The sequence below is a fragment of the Oncorhynchus nerka genome, linkage group LG13 (assembly GCF_034236695.1).
Source record: "Oncorhynchus nerka isolate Pitt River linkage group LG13, Oner_Uvic_2.0, whole genome shotgun sequence".
In the NCBI taxonomy this organism is placed as follows: Eukaryota; Metazoa; Chordata; class Actinopteri; order Salmoniformes; family Salmonidae; genus Oncorhynchus; species Oncorhynchus nerka.
This window is the reverse complement of record NC_088408.1, coordinates 70052681-70071106: the sequence shown is the minus strand read 5'-3', so window position 1 is coordinate 70071106 and position 18426 is coordinate 70052681. Positions and strand designations below refer to the sequence as shown.

The window sequence follows — 18426 nt, the reverse complement described above, 5'->3', positions numbered from 1 at the left end:
ATTTTGGATTACCATAACAAAGGGATTGAATACTTATTGACTCAAGGCATTTCATCTTTTCATTTTTAATTAATTAGTAACATTTTTGAAAAAACATCATTCTACTTTCATATTATGGAGTAGGCCAGTGACCAAAAAAAATCTACATTTAATCAATTTAAAATTCAGGCTGTAACACCACACTCCTTGACTTTTTCCACGTTTTGTTGTTTTACAGCCTGAATTTTAAAATGGATTAGATTTTTTTAATCACTGGCCATGTTTTGTTAATACTTTCTGAATGCACTGTATCTAATTGAGGACACTGTAAAATCTATTTTAGGTCACAGTGTTCTTACTTTTCCATTTCTCTCCATGCCCACCGAAGAGACCAACCATTGATTGTTAAGACACAAAACAATCCCCTGTGACTAATTTGAACAACTCCAGCCATGTCAACCCTTGCTCCAGCATTAAGCTCAACAAGTCAACCTTCAATGGATGCGGCGCAGGTCCTAATCCAGGCACTTGTCATCTCCCGTCTGGATTACTGCAACTCGCTGTTGGCTGGGCTCCCTGCCTGTGCCATTAAACCCCTACAACTCATCCAGAACGCCGCAGCCCTTCTGGTGTTCAACCTTCCCAAGTTCTCTCACGTCACCCCGCTCCTCCGCTCTCTCCACTGGCTTCCAGTTGAAGCTCGCATCCACTACAAGACCATGGTGCTTGCCTACGGAGCTGTGAGGGGAACAGCACCTCACTACCTCCAGGCTCTGATCAGGCCCTACACCCAAACAAGGGCACTGCGTTCATCCACCTCTGGCCTGCTCGCCTCCCTACCACTGAGGAAGTACAGTTCCCGCTCAGCCCAGTCAAAACTGTTCGCTGCTCTGGCCCCCCAATGGTGGAACAAACTCCCTCACGACGCCAGGACAGCGGAGTCAATCACCACCTTCCGGAGACACCTGAAACCCCACCTCTTTAAGGAATACCTAGGATAGGATAAAGTAATCCTTCTCCCCCCCCCTTAAAAGACCTAGATGCACTATTGTAAAGTGGCTGTTCCACTGGATGTCATAAGGTGAAAGCACCAATTTGTAAGTCGCTCTGGATAAGAGCGTCTGCTAAATGACTTAAATGTAAATGTAATGTAATGGATGGTTAAGACAATGGGGATTGAAGTTCTATACTTTCTCTCTCCTTTTCTGAATGGGTCAGGACTGTACATTCATGCTAATTGATCCTTTGCTCAAGGTTGACCCCTTGGTGACCTCTGTGCTGACAATAGAAAGAGGGAAGCTCTCATAACTCTCTGGTGACCCCCAGCAGCGGCAGTGGTATAGGGTAGATTTTAGCTCTTTCTGGAAGTTACTGTTGAGAAAGCCGTAGATTATGGGATTGACACAGGTGGAGGCCATGGCTGTGAGGTGGCAGGCAGAGAAGATTATGTCATGCTGGCAGGATGGGATGGCCTGGTGGTTCCAGTCAAACAAGGTATTGAAGATGTTGAGCGGGAGCCAGCAGAGGGCAAACACTACCACAATGGAGGCCAACATGGCATTGATCCTCTTTGACCCCTTGGCTTTCTTCTGACAGTTGTCCCTGGCTCGCTCCACCATGTATTTTCTCTGTCGGAGACGCAGGAAGATGCGCAGGTAGCAGACCAGGATGAGGATGAGGGGAAGGCAGTACTGGAAGAGCAGCAGGGAGGTGGTGTAGGCCAGTCGGTTGTGCTCTGAGGGCCATCGCTCCATACAGATGAAGTGGTCAGTGAAGAGATTGAACGGGAGGCTCATGTTCTGGAAAGGACTGTTGTCGAGGACGTTGAAGAAGAGGAAAGGAAGAGAGATGAAGCAGGCCACTAACCAGGTGAAGGCTACAGCCAGGTAGGAGTGGCGCACCATGGGCTTCCATCCAGTGGGGTGGATGATGAGTTGGTGGCGCTCCATGGCTATGAGGACAAGGGTGAAGATGGAAACCGTGACAGAGATGCACTGGACAAAGGGTGTGACCTTACAGAGTGCCTCCCCCAGGATCCAGCGGTCCATCAGGGTGTAGATGATGGTTACAGGCAGGCACACAATGCACATGAGGATGTCAGAGATGGACAGGTTGGCGATGAAGATGTTGGTGACATTCCGCATCTCCTTCTGCCGTGTGATGACAAACACCAGGCAGGTGTTACCGATAAGGCCAACCGCGACCAGTGCGCTGTAGGCAACTATCAGGAAGGTGGTGCCACTCCAGAAGGAGGTGCACTCGTCTGTGTCGCCCCAAGGCATCTCTTTCCACCAGGAGTGATGACTGCTATTGTTCACATGGGACACCTCCATGCTAGAAGTCCAAACTTGTTTTTTTAGACTGGGATCCAAATGTATTAGTATGTTTCCCTTCCACTTCAATATATTGTCTGATGTCTTTATTGTATGTTTGAGTTTGCGGTGGTTTTAATCATACCGGTACTCTTAGTAATGGCTGGAACATTGATTGCAGTCTTTTTGCCGTCTGAAAGAGAACACAACAATCAAAAGATTAAATCCTTCACCAAGCTGATTTCCCAAATGCGAATGAAGCTATTTAATAACCCTAGGAGAAATAAATTACTTGTCTTTGCAACCATGTTAATTCCTGTTCTGAAAACTGCTGGCTGCAGTAAAACAATATTAAAATGTAATATAATCTTTGCTTTCTATAATATCAGGTTCAATGGTTTCCACTTTGGTGCATACACAATGTAAATTGAAATATAAGAGAGTGAGTAGATACGCCAATATATTTGAAATTGTTCAAAACAAAACTTAGCCTTGGCTATCATTGCAGTATTCATTCGTGTTTGTTTTGGCTCTTAAAGTGCTTGTGTAAGCACTAAAATCCATTTCTTAGAGTAGACTATTGCAAAACAGAGGAGAATGATGTGAGAGGTTCAAGATGCGGTGACTGAAAAACATGCAGATGTACAGTATATCTCTGTCTACTTGAGTACTAGCAATTATAACTAAGGATGCATTAACAGCGTATCATCAAGCAAGCAGCATGGAGGAATGCTGAAATGTGTTATTATCAAAAGGCCTCATGATATACAGTAAATCATCTCAACCCCCAGAGCAAAGACAAGGCCTTCCACAGGCGGTACATTTCCGTGACAATAACCGTGTCAATGACTTGCCATCAGAATAAAACATAAGACATTTAAATGAGAAGATACTTAAAGGATATAATCCTGCTGGGTAGCATATACACAATGGATATACAGCATTTCTTCCTCTTTCACAATCACAATTTAGCTAATTAACACTGGAGTGATAGATGAGCAGATGATGATATGCAAGTAGGAATACTGGTATGCAAAAGAGCAGAAAAGTAAATAAAAACAATTTGGGGATGAGGTAGGTAGATTGGGTGGGCTATTTACAGCTGCAGCGATCGGTTAGCTGCTCAGATAGCTGATGTTTAAAGTTAGTGAGGGAAATATAAGTTACAGGGATGTTCAGCCCAAGGCTACAACATTGCTCCTGAGAGCAATTGAATTTGATTAATTTCACGTCTTGGGAGCTAGCAATTCAGGATAAGATCAGCATTCCATTCCAAAATCAACCCATGTTCTTTTACTGCAACAATATCAATTGCATATTTCAAAGCACAGCAACCTCTTGATTTTAATTGAAATAAGATATGGTCATTATTATTATGCTTATCCTCATTGACACTCTTATTACAAAGTGACATTTCCCAAGCATCCATTGTGGATAAATGCACCTTTTGATGTTAAAAAGGCTGTTTCAACACCCCTTTTCTAGTAGTTTGTTGCCCAACATCCCTTATTTTCACCATAGTGGTACCTACAAGTCACCCAACTTTCTCAGCCAATCACGGCTTAGCTATTCCAATTCACTGCCCCTCTATGTCAGAGTGAGCATCCCTAAATTTTCCTACGGCTTGACTATTTGTGTGTGTGCGTGTGTTCAAATACAAAGCCTTGTCTCATACACTAGATATAACATCAGTGGTGTAAAGTACATAAGTAAAAATACTTTAAAGTACTACTTAAGTTGTTTTCTTTTTGGTATGTGTATTTTCTCCCCTCTTTCTCCCCAATTTCATGGTATCCAATTGGTAGTTACAGTCTTGTCCCATTGCTGCAACTCCTGTACGGACTCGGGAAAGGTGAAAGTCGAAAGCCGTGCGTCCTCCGAAACACAACCCAGCCATCCCGTACTGCTTCTTGACACAATGCCCACTTAACACGGAAGCCAGCCACACCAATGCGTCAGAGGAAACACCGTACACCTGGCGATTGTGCCCGTGTGCATTGCACCCGGGCCTGCCACAGGAGTCACTAGAGTGTGATGGGACAAGAACATTCCTGCCGGCTAAACCCTCCTCTAACCCGGACGACGCAGGTCCATTTGTGCACCGCCCCATGGGTCTCCCGGTCGCCAGCTGCAACAGAGCCTGAACTTGAACCAGAATCTCTAGTCTAGCCTTAGACCACTGCAGCACTCGGGAGGCGCACTGCTTCACTACATTCCGAAAGAAATGTTCTATTTACTCCATACATTTTCTCTGACACCCAAAAGTATTCGTTACATTTTGAATGCTTAGCAGGACAGGAAAATTGTCAAATTCACACCCTTATCAGGAGAACATCCCTGGTCATTCCTACAGTCTCTGATCTGGCGGACTCACTAAACACATGCGTCATTTGTATATGTCTGAGTGTTGGAGTGAGACCCTGGCTATCTGTAAATAAAAAATAAATTAAAATGGTGCCCATCTGGTCTGCTTAATATAACGATTTTGAAATTATTTATACTTTTACTTTTGATACTTAAGTACATTTTAGCAATTACATTTACTTTTGATACTTAATGGACCATTATATCTGGAATAAACCTGCTCTAAAGACTTCTGGACAGACTTATGGCGGCTGAACCTTATCCACTGGCACCTATTGCCCATTATTTATGGTCCTCCCGTACCAGCCCTTTGAATTTAATTAGCTCATGAAAAATATTATCTCATGTTAATGTATCTGCTTTTATTTGAGCTCAACAGATGGATTGCTATTCAGTGAGAAATTAAGTTATTTATTGATCTAAATGAAGTAGCCTTGAAAAAACCACTTCCACCTGGGGTTTAACCAGGGTTGTTTCTAATGATTATGTTGACAGTCACACTGTAGATTCTGTGATGCTATATAACCCTGATTGAAATTGAATTCCCAAATGGATGGTGGTTCGTGTAGGAAGTGTTGGTCCCACGTTTCATGAGCTAAAATAAAAGATCACAGAAATGTCCATATGCACAAAAAGTTTATTTCTCTCAGATTTTGTGCAAAAATGTGTTTACATCCCTGTTAGGGACCATTTGTCCTTTGCCAATATAATCCATCCACCTGACAGGTGTGGTATATCAAGATGCTGACTAAGCAGCATAATTATTACACAGGTGCACCTTGTGCCACTCTAAAATGTGCAGTTTTGTCATACAACACAATGCCACAGACATCTCAAGTTTTGAGGGAGTGTGCAATTGGCTTGCTGACTGCAGGAATGTCCACCAGAGCTGTTACCAGAGAATTTAATGTTCATTTCTTTACCATAAGCCACCTACAACAATGTTTTAGAGAATTTGGCAGTACGTCCAACATGCCTTACACAGACCATGTGCAACCACACTACCTCCACATCTGTCTTTTTCACCTGCGGGATCATCTGAGACCAGCCACATGGACAGCTGATGAAACTGGGTTTGCACAACCAAAGAATTTCTGCACAAACTGTCAGAAACCGTCTCAGGGAAGCTCATCTGTATGCTCATCGTCATCACTAGGGTCTTGACCTTACTGCAGTTTGGCGTCGTAACCGACTTCAGTGGGCAAACGCTCACCTTTGATGGCCTCTGGCACGCTGGAAAAGTGTGCTCTTCATGGATGAATCCAGGTTTCAACTCTATTTGGTAGATGGCAGACAATGTGTATGGCGACGTGTAGGCGAGCGGTTTGTTGATGTCAATGTTGTGAACAGAGTGCCTCATGGTGGCGGTGGGGTTATGGTATGGGCAGGAATAAGCTACAGACAATGACCACAATTGCATTTTATCATTGGCAATATGAATGCACAGAGATATCGTGATGAGATCCTGACGCCCATTGTCGTGCCATTCATCCGCCCCCATCACCTCATGTTTCAGTATGATAATGCATATTCCCATGTCTCAAGGATCTGTACACAATTCCTGGAAGTTAAAAATATCCCAGTTCTTCCATGGCCCGCAAACTCACCAGACATGTCACCCACTGAGCCTGCTTGGGATGCTCTGGATCAACGTGTATGACAGCGTGTTCCAGTTCCTGCCAATATCCAGCAACTTCGCACAGCCATTGAAGAGGAGAGGGGCAACATTCCAAAGGCCACAATCAACAGCCTGATCAACTCTATGCAAAAGAGATGTGTCGCGCTGCATGAGGCAAATGGTTACACCAAATCCTGACTGATTTTCTGATCCCACGCCCCTACCTATTTTTTACATTATCTGTGACCAACAGATGAATATCTGAATTCCCAGTCATGTGAAATCCACAGATTAGGGCCTAGCGAACTCATTTCAAATGACAGATTTCTTTACATGAACTGTAACTCAGTCAAATCTTTGAAATTGTTGCATGTTGCGTTTTATATTTTTGTTCAGTGTAGTAAGGAGGGGATGGTGAGTTCATCTCAGCCTATGCCTCCCTCCAGTCCCTCGACTTCTTGGCACTGACGGAAACATGGATCACCACAGATAACACTCCTGTGTTATCTCCTACTGCTCTCTCTTCGTCCGCCCACGTGTTCTCGCACACCCCGAGAGCTTCTGGTCAGCGGGGTGGTGGCACCGTGATCCTCATCTCTCCCAAGTGGTCATTATCTCTTTCTCCCCTTACCCATCTGTCTATCGCCTCCTTTGAATTCCATGCTGTCACAGTTACCAGCCCTTTCAAGCTTAACATCCTTATCATTTATCGCCCTCCAGGTTCCCTCGGAGAGTTCATCAATGAGCTTGATGCCTTGATAAGCTCCTTTCCTGAGGATGGCTCACCTCTCACAGTTCTGGGCGACTTTAACCTCCCCACGTCTACCTTTGACTCATTCCTCTCTGCCTCCTTCTTTCCACTCCTCTCCTCTTTTGACCTCACCCTCTCACCTTCCCCCTCTACTCACAAGGCAGGCAATACGCTCGACCTCATCTTTACTAGATGCTGTTCTTCCACTAACCTCACTGCAACTCCCCTCCAAGTCTCCGACCACTACCTTGTATCCTTTTCCCTCTTGCTCTCATCCAACACTTCCCACACTGCCCCTACTCGGATGGTATCGCACCGTCCCAATCTTCGCTCTCTCTCCCCAGCTACTCTCTCCTCTTCCATCCTATCATCTCTTCCCTCTGCTCAAACCTTCTCCAACCTATCTCCTGATTCTGCCTCCTCAACCCTCCTCTCCTCCCTTTCTGCATCCCTTGATTCTCTATGTCCCCTATCCTCCAGGCCGGCTCGGTCCTCCCCTCCTGCTCCGTGGCTCGACGACTCATTGCGAGTTCACAGAACAGGGCTCCGGGCAGCCGAGCGGAAATGGAGGAAAACTCGCCTCCCTGCGGACCTGGCATCCTTTCACTCCCTCCTCTCTACATTTTCCTCTTCTGTCTCTGCTGCTAAAGCCACTTTCTACCACTCTAAAGTCCAAGCATCTGCCTCTAACCCTAGGAAGCTCTTTGCCACCTTCTCCTCCCTCCTGAATCCTCCTCCCCCTCCCCCTCCTCCCTCTCTGCAGATGACTTCGTCAACCATTTTGAAAAGAAGGTCGACGACATCCGATCCTCGTTTGCTAAGTCAAACGACACCGCTGGTTCTGCTCACACTGCCCTACCCTGTGCTCTGACCTCTTTCTCCCTCTCTCTCCAGATGAAATCTCGCGTCTTGTGACGGCCGGCCGCCCAACAACCTGCCCGCTTGACCCTATTCCCTCCTCTCTTCTCCAGACCATTTCCGGAGACCTTCTCCCTTACCTCACCTCGCTCATCAACTCATCCCTGACCGCTGGCTACGTCCCTTCTGTCTTCAAGAGAGCGAGAGTTGCACCCCTTCTGAAAAAACCTACACTCGATCCCTCCGATGTCAACAACTACAGACCAGTATCCCTTCTTTCTTTTCTCTCCAAAACTCTTGAACGTGCCGTCCTTGGCCAGCTCTCCCGCTATCTCTCTCAGAATGACCTTCTTGATCCAAATCAGTCAGGTTTCAAGACTAGACATTCAACTGAGACTGCTCTTCTCTGTATCACGGAGGCCCTCCGCACTGCTAAAGCTAACTCTCTCTCCTCTGCTCTCATCCTTCTAGACCTATCGGCTGCCTTCGATACTGTGAACCATCAGATCCTCCTCTCCATCCTCTCCGAGTTGGGCATCTCCGGCGCGGCCCACGCTTGGATTGCGTCCTACCTGACAGGTCGCTCCTACCAGGTGGCGTGGCGAGAATCTGTCTCCTCACCACGCGCTCTCACCACTGGCGTCCCCCAGGGCTCTGTTCTAGGCCCTCTCCTATTCTCGCTATACACCAAGTCACTTGGCTCTGTCATAACCTCACATGGTCTCTCCTATCATTGCTATGCAGACGACACACAATTAATCTTCTCCTTTCCCCCTTCTGATGACCAGGTGGCGAATCGCATCTCTGCATGTCTGGCAGACATATCAGTGTGGATGACGGATCACCACCTCAAGCTGAACCTCGGCAAGACGGAGCTGCTCTTCCTCCCGGGAAGGACTGCCCGTTCCATGATCTCGCCATCACGGTTGACAACTCCATTGTGTCCTCCTCCCAGAGCGCTAAGAACCTTGGCGTGATCCTGGACAACACCCTGTCGTTCTCAACTAACATCAAGGCGGTGGCCCGTTCTTGTAGGTTCATGCTCTACAACATCCGCAGAGTACGACCCTGCCTCACACAGGAAGCAGCGCAGGTCCTAATCCAGGCACTTGTCATCTCCCGTCTGGATTACTGCAACTCGCTGTTGGCTGGGCTCCCTGCCTGTGACATTAAACCCCTACAACTCATCCAGAACGCCGCAGCCCATCTGGTGTTCAACCTTCCCAAGTTCTCTCACGTCACCCCGCTCCTCCGCTCTCTCCACTGGCTTCCAGTTGAAGCTCGCATCCGCTACAAGACCATGGTGCTTGCCTACGGAGCTGTGAGGGGAACGGCACCTCAGTACCTCCAGGCTCTGATCAGGCCCTACACCCAAACAAGGGCACTGCGTTCATCCACCTCTGGCCTGCTCGCCTCCCTACCACTGAGGAAGTACAGTTCCCGCGCAGCCCAGTCAAAACTGTTCGCTGCTCTGGCCCCCAATGGTGGAACAAACTGCCTCACGACGCCAGGACAGCGGAGTCAATCACCACCTTCCGGAGACACCTGAAACCCCACCTCTTTCAGGAATACCTAGGATAGGATAAAGTAATCCTTCTCACCCCCCCCCCCTTAAAAGATTTAGATGCACTATTGTAAAGTGGCTGTTCCACTGGATGTCTTAAGGTGAACGCACCAATTTGTAAGTCGCTCTGGATAAGAGCGTCTGCTAAATGACTTTGTAAATGTAAATGTAAATGTAATGGTGTGGGTGACTGACTGGTGTCTGTGGGGGGTGGGTATTGTGTATTGTAGTTAGCATGATCTATTGACACGAGGGGTGGGTTGATATAGTACCTTGTTTGAGTGTGTGTTGGTTGGGACAGTAGTCAAATGACATACACTGACTAGTGTGATGACCTTGACAGAAGCTTTAGTAGTACAGATCCTGTAGACTCAACATCATCTGACCCGGAGGAGAAAAAGACTGCATGGGGCTGGCAAGAGCCAATGTGAAGTTCTGCCACACCAGCTGCCATTGTCGAACACAAGATGAGGTTCACTAGCTGAAGAACATTGAGGACCTGCCTTGAACATTCAGCCAACCCAACACCCATTGTGAGTTAGACTGATGTTGTAGTATAATATAGAATGCCTAGTATGCTTACAACTGCATTGTGGTATATATGTACATATACACACTTTTTTTTTTGAATATATCTTTATTATTCCCGCAAACCCTACCACCCCTCCCTCAATTGGAATAACTAATAAACAATAACACTTAGGCTTCTACCTTCAGTTTATACATATTATACACATTTTACAGACACAATCTATTTGACAATAGTTATATTTTGTTTGTTTTTAGTCCTTCCTCTATTTCTGATGTCCATCCAGTTTGATTTTTATTTGTAACTGTGCTATTTAACCATTTCTAAACCTATACACATTTTACAGACCCTGTATGTTTTGCATTGGTTATCTTGTTGTTATTAGTCCCACCCTTCAGCTCCATTCAACCCCTCCCATCTATCTCTTAACACCATCCATTTTGGATTTCTATTTGCTATATATTTTTCAACTGTGCTGTGATGCTTCACAAAAGTACTGAACCTTTCTATTCTCATAGCTTCTACAGATTGTGAATTAAAGAAACATTTTAGCTAAAATAATTATTATATTATTGATTGATTGACTATGACTTTTCAAATCACCCAGTATGGCTATCTGCAGAGTTAGTTCTAGATAAATGTTGCAATTCTTCATTCATTCTTGGACCTGTGACCAAAAACGCGCTACGTATGGGCAGTACCAAAATAAATTATCTAATGACTTTGCCACCTTGCAGGAACATCTGCAGAGCTTGGGAAGATTGTATCCCCCATATTTATAACCTTCTACCGGTTGAAAGAATTTTGAATAATAATTTAAATTGAAAAATGTGAAGTTTTGAATCTGGCATTGTTATGTGTGTTAATTCATAAAGCATGTGCCATGGAATCGGTACATCGAAAATCTCTTCCCAACTATTTTGCAATTTATATGGCACAGCTGTCAATTTTTTAGTCCTTAAATTAAATTGGTATATGTTTTATTTATCACAATTTTCTTTTACCATTAATTGTCTTAAATGTAGGGCCGACAGACAAGTTCCTTACTTCCCCCCGTCTACTTGCCTCTTCCATTTCTGTGGTGATGCTGCAATTAGTTAGTTGTAATTTTGGTAGACCAGACATTTAAACTGAAATTGCAACCAACTTTCTAAGGCTTGTTTAAAAAATATCTATATTTTCGAGATTATTTTGTTTTCAAATAACCGAAAGTAAGCAGTTGTAATCTGAATAAAGGGAAAAAGGCCATTCTTGAACATGGGTTGAGACATTCTTACTAATTTACTAGATAACCATTTCAGATTTAAGTATAACTTTTGTATTACTGATGCATTTAGTTCGAGGTCTAATGCTTTAATATTTAATCATTTCTTCCCTCCGAATTCATATTTGTTATATAAATAGGCCCTTTTAATTTTGTCTGGTATGCCATTTCACATCAAATTGAATATTTTTTTGTTCATATAATATAAAAAGCAGGTCACTAGGTGTAGGCAAAACCATAAGCAAATAGGTAAACTGTGATATGACTAAAGAGTTAATCAGCGTTATTTTTCCACAAATAGACAGGTATTTTCCTTTCCATGTAAGCAAGATCTTATCTATTTCTATAAAAATGTATTAGAGTGAGATCATTTCTTTCTTTTGGGATTTGCATACAGAGTATGTCCACATCCCCGTCAGACCATTTTATTGGTAAACTACATGGTAATGTAAAAGTTGCATTTTTGAGTGATCCAATGCATAATATATATATATTTTACCTTTATTTAACTAGGCAAGTCAGTTAAGAACAAATTCTTATTTTCAATCACGGCCTAGGAACAGTGGGTTAACTGCCTTGTTCAGGGACAGAGCGACAGATTTTTACCTTGTCAGCTCAGGGATTTGATCTTGCAACCTTACAGTTACTAGTCCAACGTTCTAACTACTAGGCTACCTGACACCCCATAGTACACTCATCATAATTTGGTTTTAATCTAGCCTCTATGAGGCTGTGGAGGGATTCTAATTGTGGTTTTAAAAGAAAACATGAATCATCAGCGTACAATGACACATTTGTTTTTAAGCCACGGATTTCTAATCCCTTAATATTATTGTTGGATCTAATTTTAACAGCTAATATTTTGAATGCAATAATAAATATATATGCCGATAGTGGACAACCTTGTTTTACTCCTCTTGACAGTTTAAAACTTTCTGAGATGTAGCCATTATTTACTATTTTACACCTAGGGCTACTATACATAACTTTAACCCATTTTATAAGAGATTCTCCAAAATTAAAATATTCTAGGCATTTATATATGAACTCCAGTCGTACTTTATCAAAAGTCTTTTCAAAATCAGCTATGAAAACCAGGCCTGGTTTCCCCGATATTTTATAGTATTCTATTGTTTCCAGTACTTGTCTTATATTATCTCCAATGTGTCGTCCATGTAAAAAAACTGTCTGACGAGGATGAATAATATCTGACAATACCTTTTTAATTCTATCCGCCAAGTATTTAGCTAGGATTTTTGCATCACAACACTGAAGTGTAAGAGGCCTCCAATTGAGGTTAAAACATGTTAATAATGGTCCTCTGAGTATATAAAAACATTGGTATACTTCTACTAGTATGCCATCCAGCCCTGGAGTTTTCCCAGCCTTAAAGGCTTTAATTGCATCAAGAAGTTCCTCCTCTGTAATTTGGCCTTCACATGAGTCTTTCTGTTCAGATGTTCATTTTACATTATTAATAGGAAAATAATCCATACAATTAGCTTCGGTTAGTGGAGATGGAGGAGACTGAAACAAAACATATTCTTAAAGTTCTTCCTTTACTTCCTCTTTCAAAATATCATTTGGTGAACCGTGTGTGACCCCATCATTTGTAACATGTTTCAATACATTTTGTTTGGTAGCATTTCTATGTTGAAGATTGAAAAATAATTTGGTATATTCGTCCCCATATTCCATCCAGTTTGCTTTATTTTTATAATATATTACGCTGGATCTTTCTTGAATAAGTTTCTCCATTTGTTGTTTTTCCTCTAACTTATTCTGTGCCTCTATGGTACAGTTTTTATTTATATCTAACTGTGCTGTTAGTCCTTCAATTTCCTTTGTTAATATGGATTATTTTGATCTAAATTGCTTTTGTTTTATTGATGAGTACTGAATTGCATGGCCTCTAAAGGCACATTTAAAAGGGTCTAATACGGGGATCTGCTGTACCTATGTTATGTCGGAAAAAGTCAGTTATAAATTCTTCTGTCCTAGATATATATATATATATATATATATATATATAAATAAGTTATCATCCAGTAGGCTTTGATTACATTTCCAATATCCTCGCCTATGTGGAAATTCTGCAAGAGTAATATAAACTCAGCAAAAAAAGAAACGTCCCTTTTCAGGACCCTGTCTTTCAAAGATAATTTGTAAAAATCCAAATAACTTCACAGATATTCATTGTAAAGGGTTTAAACACTGTTTCACATGGTTCAATGAACCATAAACAATTGACGAACATGCACCTGTGGAACTGTCGTTAAGACACCAACAACTTACAGACGGTAGGAAAGGTCACAGTAATAAAAACTTAGGACACTAAAGAGGCCTTTCTACTGATTCTGAAAAACACCAAAAGAAAGATGCCCAGGGTCCCTGCTCATCTGTGTGAACATGTCTTAGGCATGCTGCAAGGAGGCATGAGGACTGCAGATGTGGCCAGGGCAATAAATCAAAATGTCCGTGCTGTGAGATGCCTAAGACAGCGCTACAGGGAGACAGGACGGACAGCTGATTGTCCTCACAGTGGCAGACCACATGTAACAACACCTGCACAGGATCGGTACATTCGAACATCACACCGCGGGACAGGTATAGGATGGCAACAGCAACTGCCCGAGTTACACCAGGAACGCACAATCCCTCCATCAGTGCTCAGACTGTCTCAATAGGCTGAGAGAGGCTAGACTGAGGGCTTTTGGGCATGTTGTAAGGCAGGTCCTCACCAGACATCACTGAAAACAACGTCACCTATGGGCACAAACCCACCATCGCTGGACCAGACAGGACTGGCAAAAAGTGCGCTTCACTGACGAGTCGCTGTTTTTTCTCACCAGGGCTGATGGTCGGAATCGCGTTTATCGTCGAAGGAATGAGCGTTACATCGAGGCCTGTACTCTGGAGCGGGATCGATTTGGAGGTGGAGGGTCCGTTATGGTCTGGGGCGGTGTGGCACAACATCATCGGACTGAGCTTGTGGTTATTGCAGGCAATCTCAACTCTGTGCGTTACAGGGAAGACATCCTCCTCCCTCATGTGGTACCCTTCCAGCAGGCTAATCCTGACATGACCTTCCAGCATGACAATACCACCAGCCATACTACTCGTTCTGTGCATGATTTCCTGCAAGACAGGAATGTTAGTGTTCTGCCATGGCCAGCAAAGAGCCCGGATCTCAATCCCATTGAGAACGTCTGGGACCTGTTGGATCGGAGTGTGAGGGCTAGGGCCATTCCCCCCAGAAATGTTTGGGAACTTGCAGGCGCCTTGGTGGAAGAGTGGCATAACATCTCACAGCAAGAACTGGCAAATCTGGTGCAGTCCATGAGGAGGAGATGCACTGCAGAACTTAATGCAGCTGGTGGCCACACCAGATACTGACTGTTACTTTTGCCCCCCCCCCCTTTTGTTCAGGGGCACATTATTCAATTTCTGTGAGTCACATGTCTGTGGAACTTGTTCAGTTTATGTCTCAGTTGTTGAATCTTGTTATGTTCATACAAATATTTACACAGGTTAAGTTTGCTGAAAATAACACAGTTCACAGTGAGAGGACGTTTCTTTATTTTCGGAGTTTACATGCCAATTATGTGACGATCCGACCGCATTCTGTCCCCTATCAACACTTTTTTTTTTTTTACTTTTGGTGCCAGCGAGAATGACATAAGAAAGTAATCAAGATGACTAGCTTGATTAAGCCTCCGCCATGTATATCTCACTAGGTCATGGTATTTAAGCCTCCATATATCCACTAATTCCAATATATCTATGACATTCATGATTTCCTTAAGTGCCTGAGTGTGATAGTTTGCAGTGTGATTTCCTTTACGGTCCATAGGGGTTTTTAAAACCATATTAAAATCCCCCACCATAATAATATAGTCTAGTGTTGCTTGTAGAGTTGATACATTCTCATATATACTTTCAAAGAAGCTTGGATCCTCATTATTTGGAATGTATAGGTTAATAAGCCCAATCTGTTTATTGTCCAATAACATATTTAATATAATAATAATAATATCTGTTAGGACATTTTGCACATTGGGATCAAAATTACTGTTAATTAAAATCATCACCCCTTTTGAATTTCTTTGCCCATGGGAGAAATATAATTTGTCCCCCCCAGTCCCTTTTCCACAAAACTTCATCTAAAATTGTTGAATGAGTTTCCTGTGAACAATAGATATTAAATCGCTTCTCTTATAGCCAGGTAAATACTGATCGTCTTTTCTTGTTATCTGCCAAGCCATTACAATTATAACTGGCTATACTTATTTCACCACTTACCATAATGAGACACAAGTTTCAATTCTATTTATCAAAATGTATGTTTGTAAACGTACCATTAAAAAGTAACATGATGATTGCCTATATATCTGTACCATGATATTTGCATTGCTACTAAGTAAACCTCCAATTGGTCCCCACTATTCCACCTGCTAAAACCCCTCCTCATCCCAAGTTGGGTTGTGATCCCAATGCCCGGCAGACCACCCCCAACCCCCCAGATCCCATAGCCCCGAAGAGACCGGGACCCATCCTTCGAAAAGAGCACAGAGTGCCACCCACAGAACAGGAGGAGATCAACCGCCAAATGCATTTCCATCGCCCTCACCTCGATTTGTATTATATATAGCCATTAAAAAAAAATATATATATATATATATATATATATTTTTTAAATCCTGTTTATCTTATTTTCCATAATTAGCTATTAATATATTGTAGTAATGTAGGCAATTTATGCAAAGGATTTTTACCTCTCACCAGTCTCGCCATTACCAAAATGACATTATGGCAAGCAATTATTATATTAGCAATCAATTATTGGGAATCATCCTGTATTGTCCCTAACATCTTTTATTCCCTCACAACAGTTGTGGGATACACACACACACACACACACACACACACACACACACACACACACACACACACACACACACACACACACACACACACACACTCATACACAGTCAACCCCTTTCCCCAACAACAACCATAGACTCAGATTCTCAACAGTTGCACCACTTTGCAGTTCTGGAACTAGCTAGCCAACTATACAAGTAACACAATCACTTCAGACTGAAGCTGGAAAGACAGCAAGATGGCATGTCAATAGAAAAACTGTTGTACATATATATATGTATATATATATATCCATAGAAATTGTGCTGATTCACGAATTCGACTGGCTGAGAAAAGACGACTGTCTGTCTTATCTCGACTCCTTCATTACTATGGGACACAGTGGGGATCGAATTTCAATATTGCAACATTGTTGCAAACGTTGAAGATAATGTTTTATATGCTTTTCACAGTGGAGATTAAGTTTCTAAATTGAATAGCTGGGCAGTGGATCTGCCCAGAGAAGTAGTAGTAGTAAGTGTGTATCTAGGTAAAGACATAAACAATGGCATTTTTTATTAATGTACTGGCCATGTGTATGTTGTCTAGTATATCATGGGCTGGATAGGCTCTAACAATGGAAATTCCAAACCCCCCGTTGTATAAAAAAGGGACTTTACTATGTACATATTCAGCCACTTCCTGCAACATTGTAATGCATTTGCCAACACATGATGCCATACAGTCCCATAAATGTGTGTTGAATCTTGAAATTGGCATTCTCAACTAAATTTTATTATAGCCTGACTATAGATACCCAAAGAGCGGATATCTCATTGAACTAAAGCAAATACAGACAGGGGGTAATGAGGGGTGTCATGATGCAGATTAAGTTCTTTGAACCGTTTAGCTTAGACACACAGAGTGAGTTAGCCTGCATCATACTCAATACAGAGTTGAACATCAATAGGGAATATTATTGTTTTTGAGGCATTAATTAACGCATTAGTTCAGTAATGGCCTTTTTCACTGTTTCCTAATGTAATATATCCCAACAAATATAACAATAGCCTATTATATAGGTCCTCAAAGCAATTGTTTTAGCCAATCGGTATAGGCTAAGCATAGCCAATAGTTTATTGTTTGACCGAATATGAGAATAAAAGTAGAAAACGTTTGCTGAACGTTTCTCTACATCTCACTGAGATTTTCCTTGGCCCCCATTGACTATTCGTAAGCTATAGTCTACAGTTCCGTCTCATCTGCCAAATGATGCAGACGCACAAGGAACGTCTCCTTTTGAACATTGAAGGCACAAACAGTGTGACAGTATAATAAATTATCACCCCACTCCAAGTGTAATCTAAATAGAGGGGGGAAGACATTGGCTATTGTCTAATTTAGCAACTTATTAACTGTAATTCAATAAAGGGCTTCAACATCTTCTGAGCCTATAACAAATAGCTTCTCCCAACCATGATACATGCGCTTAGTCCCTTCGACTACACATCTGCCCACAGCTGGAGAAAACCATCTGAAGACCTAACTTCGGTCTCTTTACTTTGCCATTCACATGGTTTAATAAATCATTCCTGGCGTAATTACAATGCTATAAAAATAATAATGCATTGCCAATAGGATATTCTAAGCTTACCTTTTATTGTATCCCCCTTTCCCGAACTTCACACTCAAGGTCCGGTTTGCAGGAGGAATGAATATTGAGAATCTCCACAGAAGAGATTTTATCAAGCATGCACAGGAAGGTAGGAGGTGGCTTGTCGATATCAAACATAACATGGTGATCTCTCGTAAAGCGTTAAAGCGACCATACAGTGAGAACTAAACAAAGGATCTGATTTCTAGTGAAATAATTTGCCCATCTGATAGGCTGACGTAGAAGTTCATTCTCTGTGATAATGTGACACTTAGTTTTATGTATAAAAAAAAACAGGACACACCATGGTCAGGATCATTTGTGAGCAGACACTAAAAATATATGGTCTGTATCTTTTTAAAGTGAATACTATAGACACAGCAAAATGAAAGCATCTATAGCAACATCATGTCATGAAAGTTGAGTCTCCTCTCCTCATTCAAAGCTAAGCAATAGCATGGATATATCGTGAATGAGTTAGAGGCTAGGAAAAAAAGTATAGGAAAAAGTGTAGGCTATCACACACTCTCAACTGGTGAAAGTCATCACATCCCAGAAAGTTTTGTAAGAAGGTGAGTGATGAAAAGAGTCCCTTTGTGGCCATTCTATAAGGAATTCTGACCTCTGTTTAAATCAAATGTTATTTGTCACATGCTTGTAAACAACAGGT

At 42.5% G+C, this 18426-nt stretch overlaps 1 protein-coding gene across 1 annotated transcript; it reads right to left on the bottom strand.

Annotated features, from left to right (window-relative positions):
• Nucleotides 1-1010: 1010 nt before the first annotated feature.
• Nucleotides 1011-17966, bottom strand: LOC115140572 (neuropeptide Y receptor type 1-like). Its single transcript, XM_029678909.2, has 2 exons — nucleotides 17757-17966; nucleotides 1011-2484 (listed from the first exon to the last, which is right to left on the bottom strand). Exon 2 carries the CDS (start codon nucleotides 2310-2312, stop codon nucleotides 1194-1196), a length of 1119 nt encoding a protein of 372 aa, XP_029534769.1. The 5' UTR covers nucleotides 2313-2484; nucleotides 17757-17966; the 3' UTR covers nucleotides 1011-1193.
• Between the last annotated feature and the right edge of the window lie 460 nt (nucleotides 17967-18426).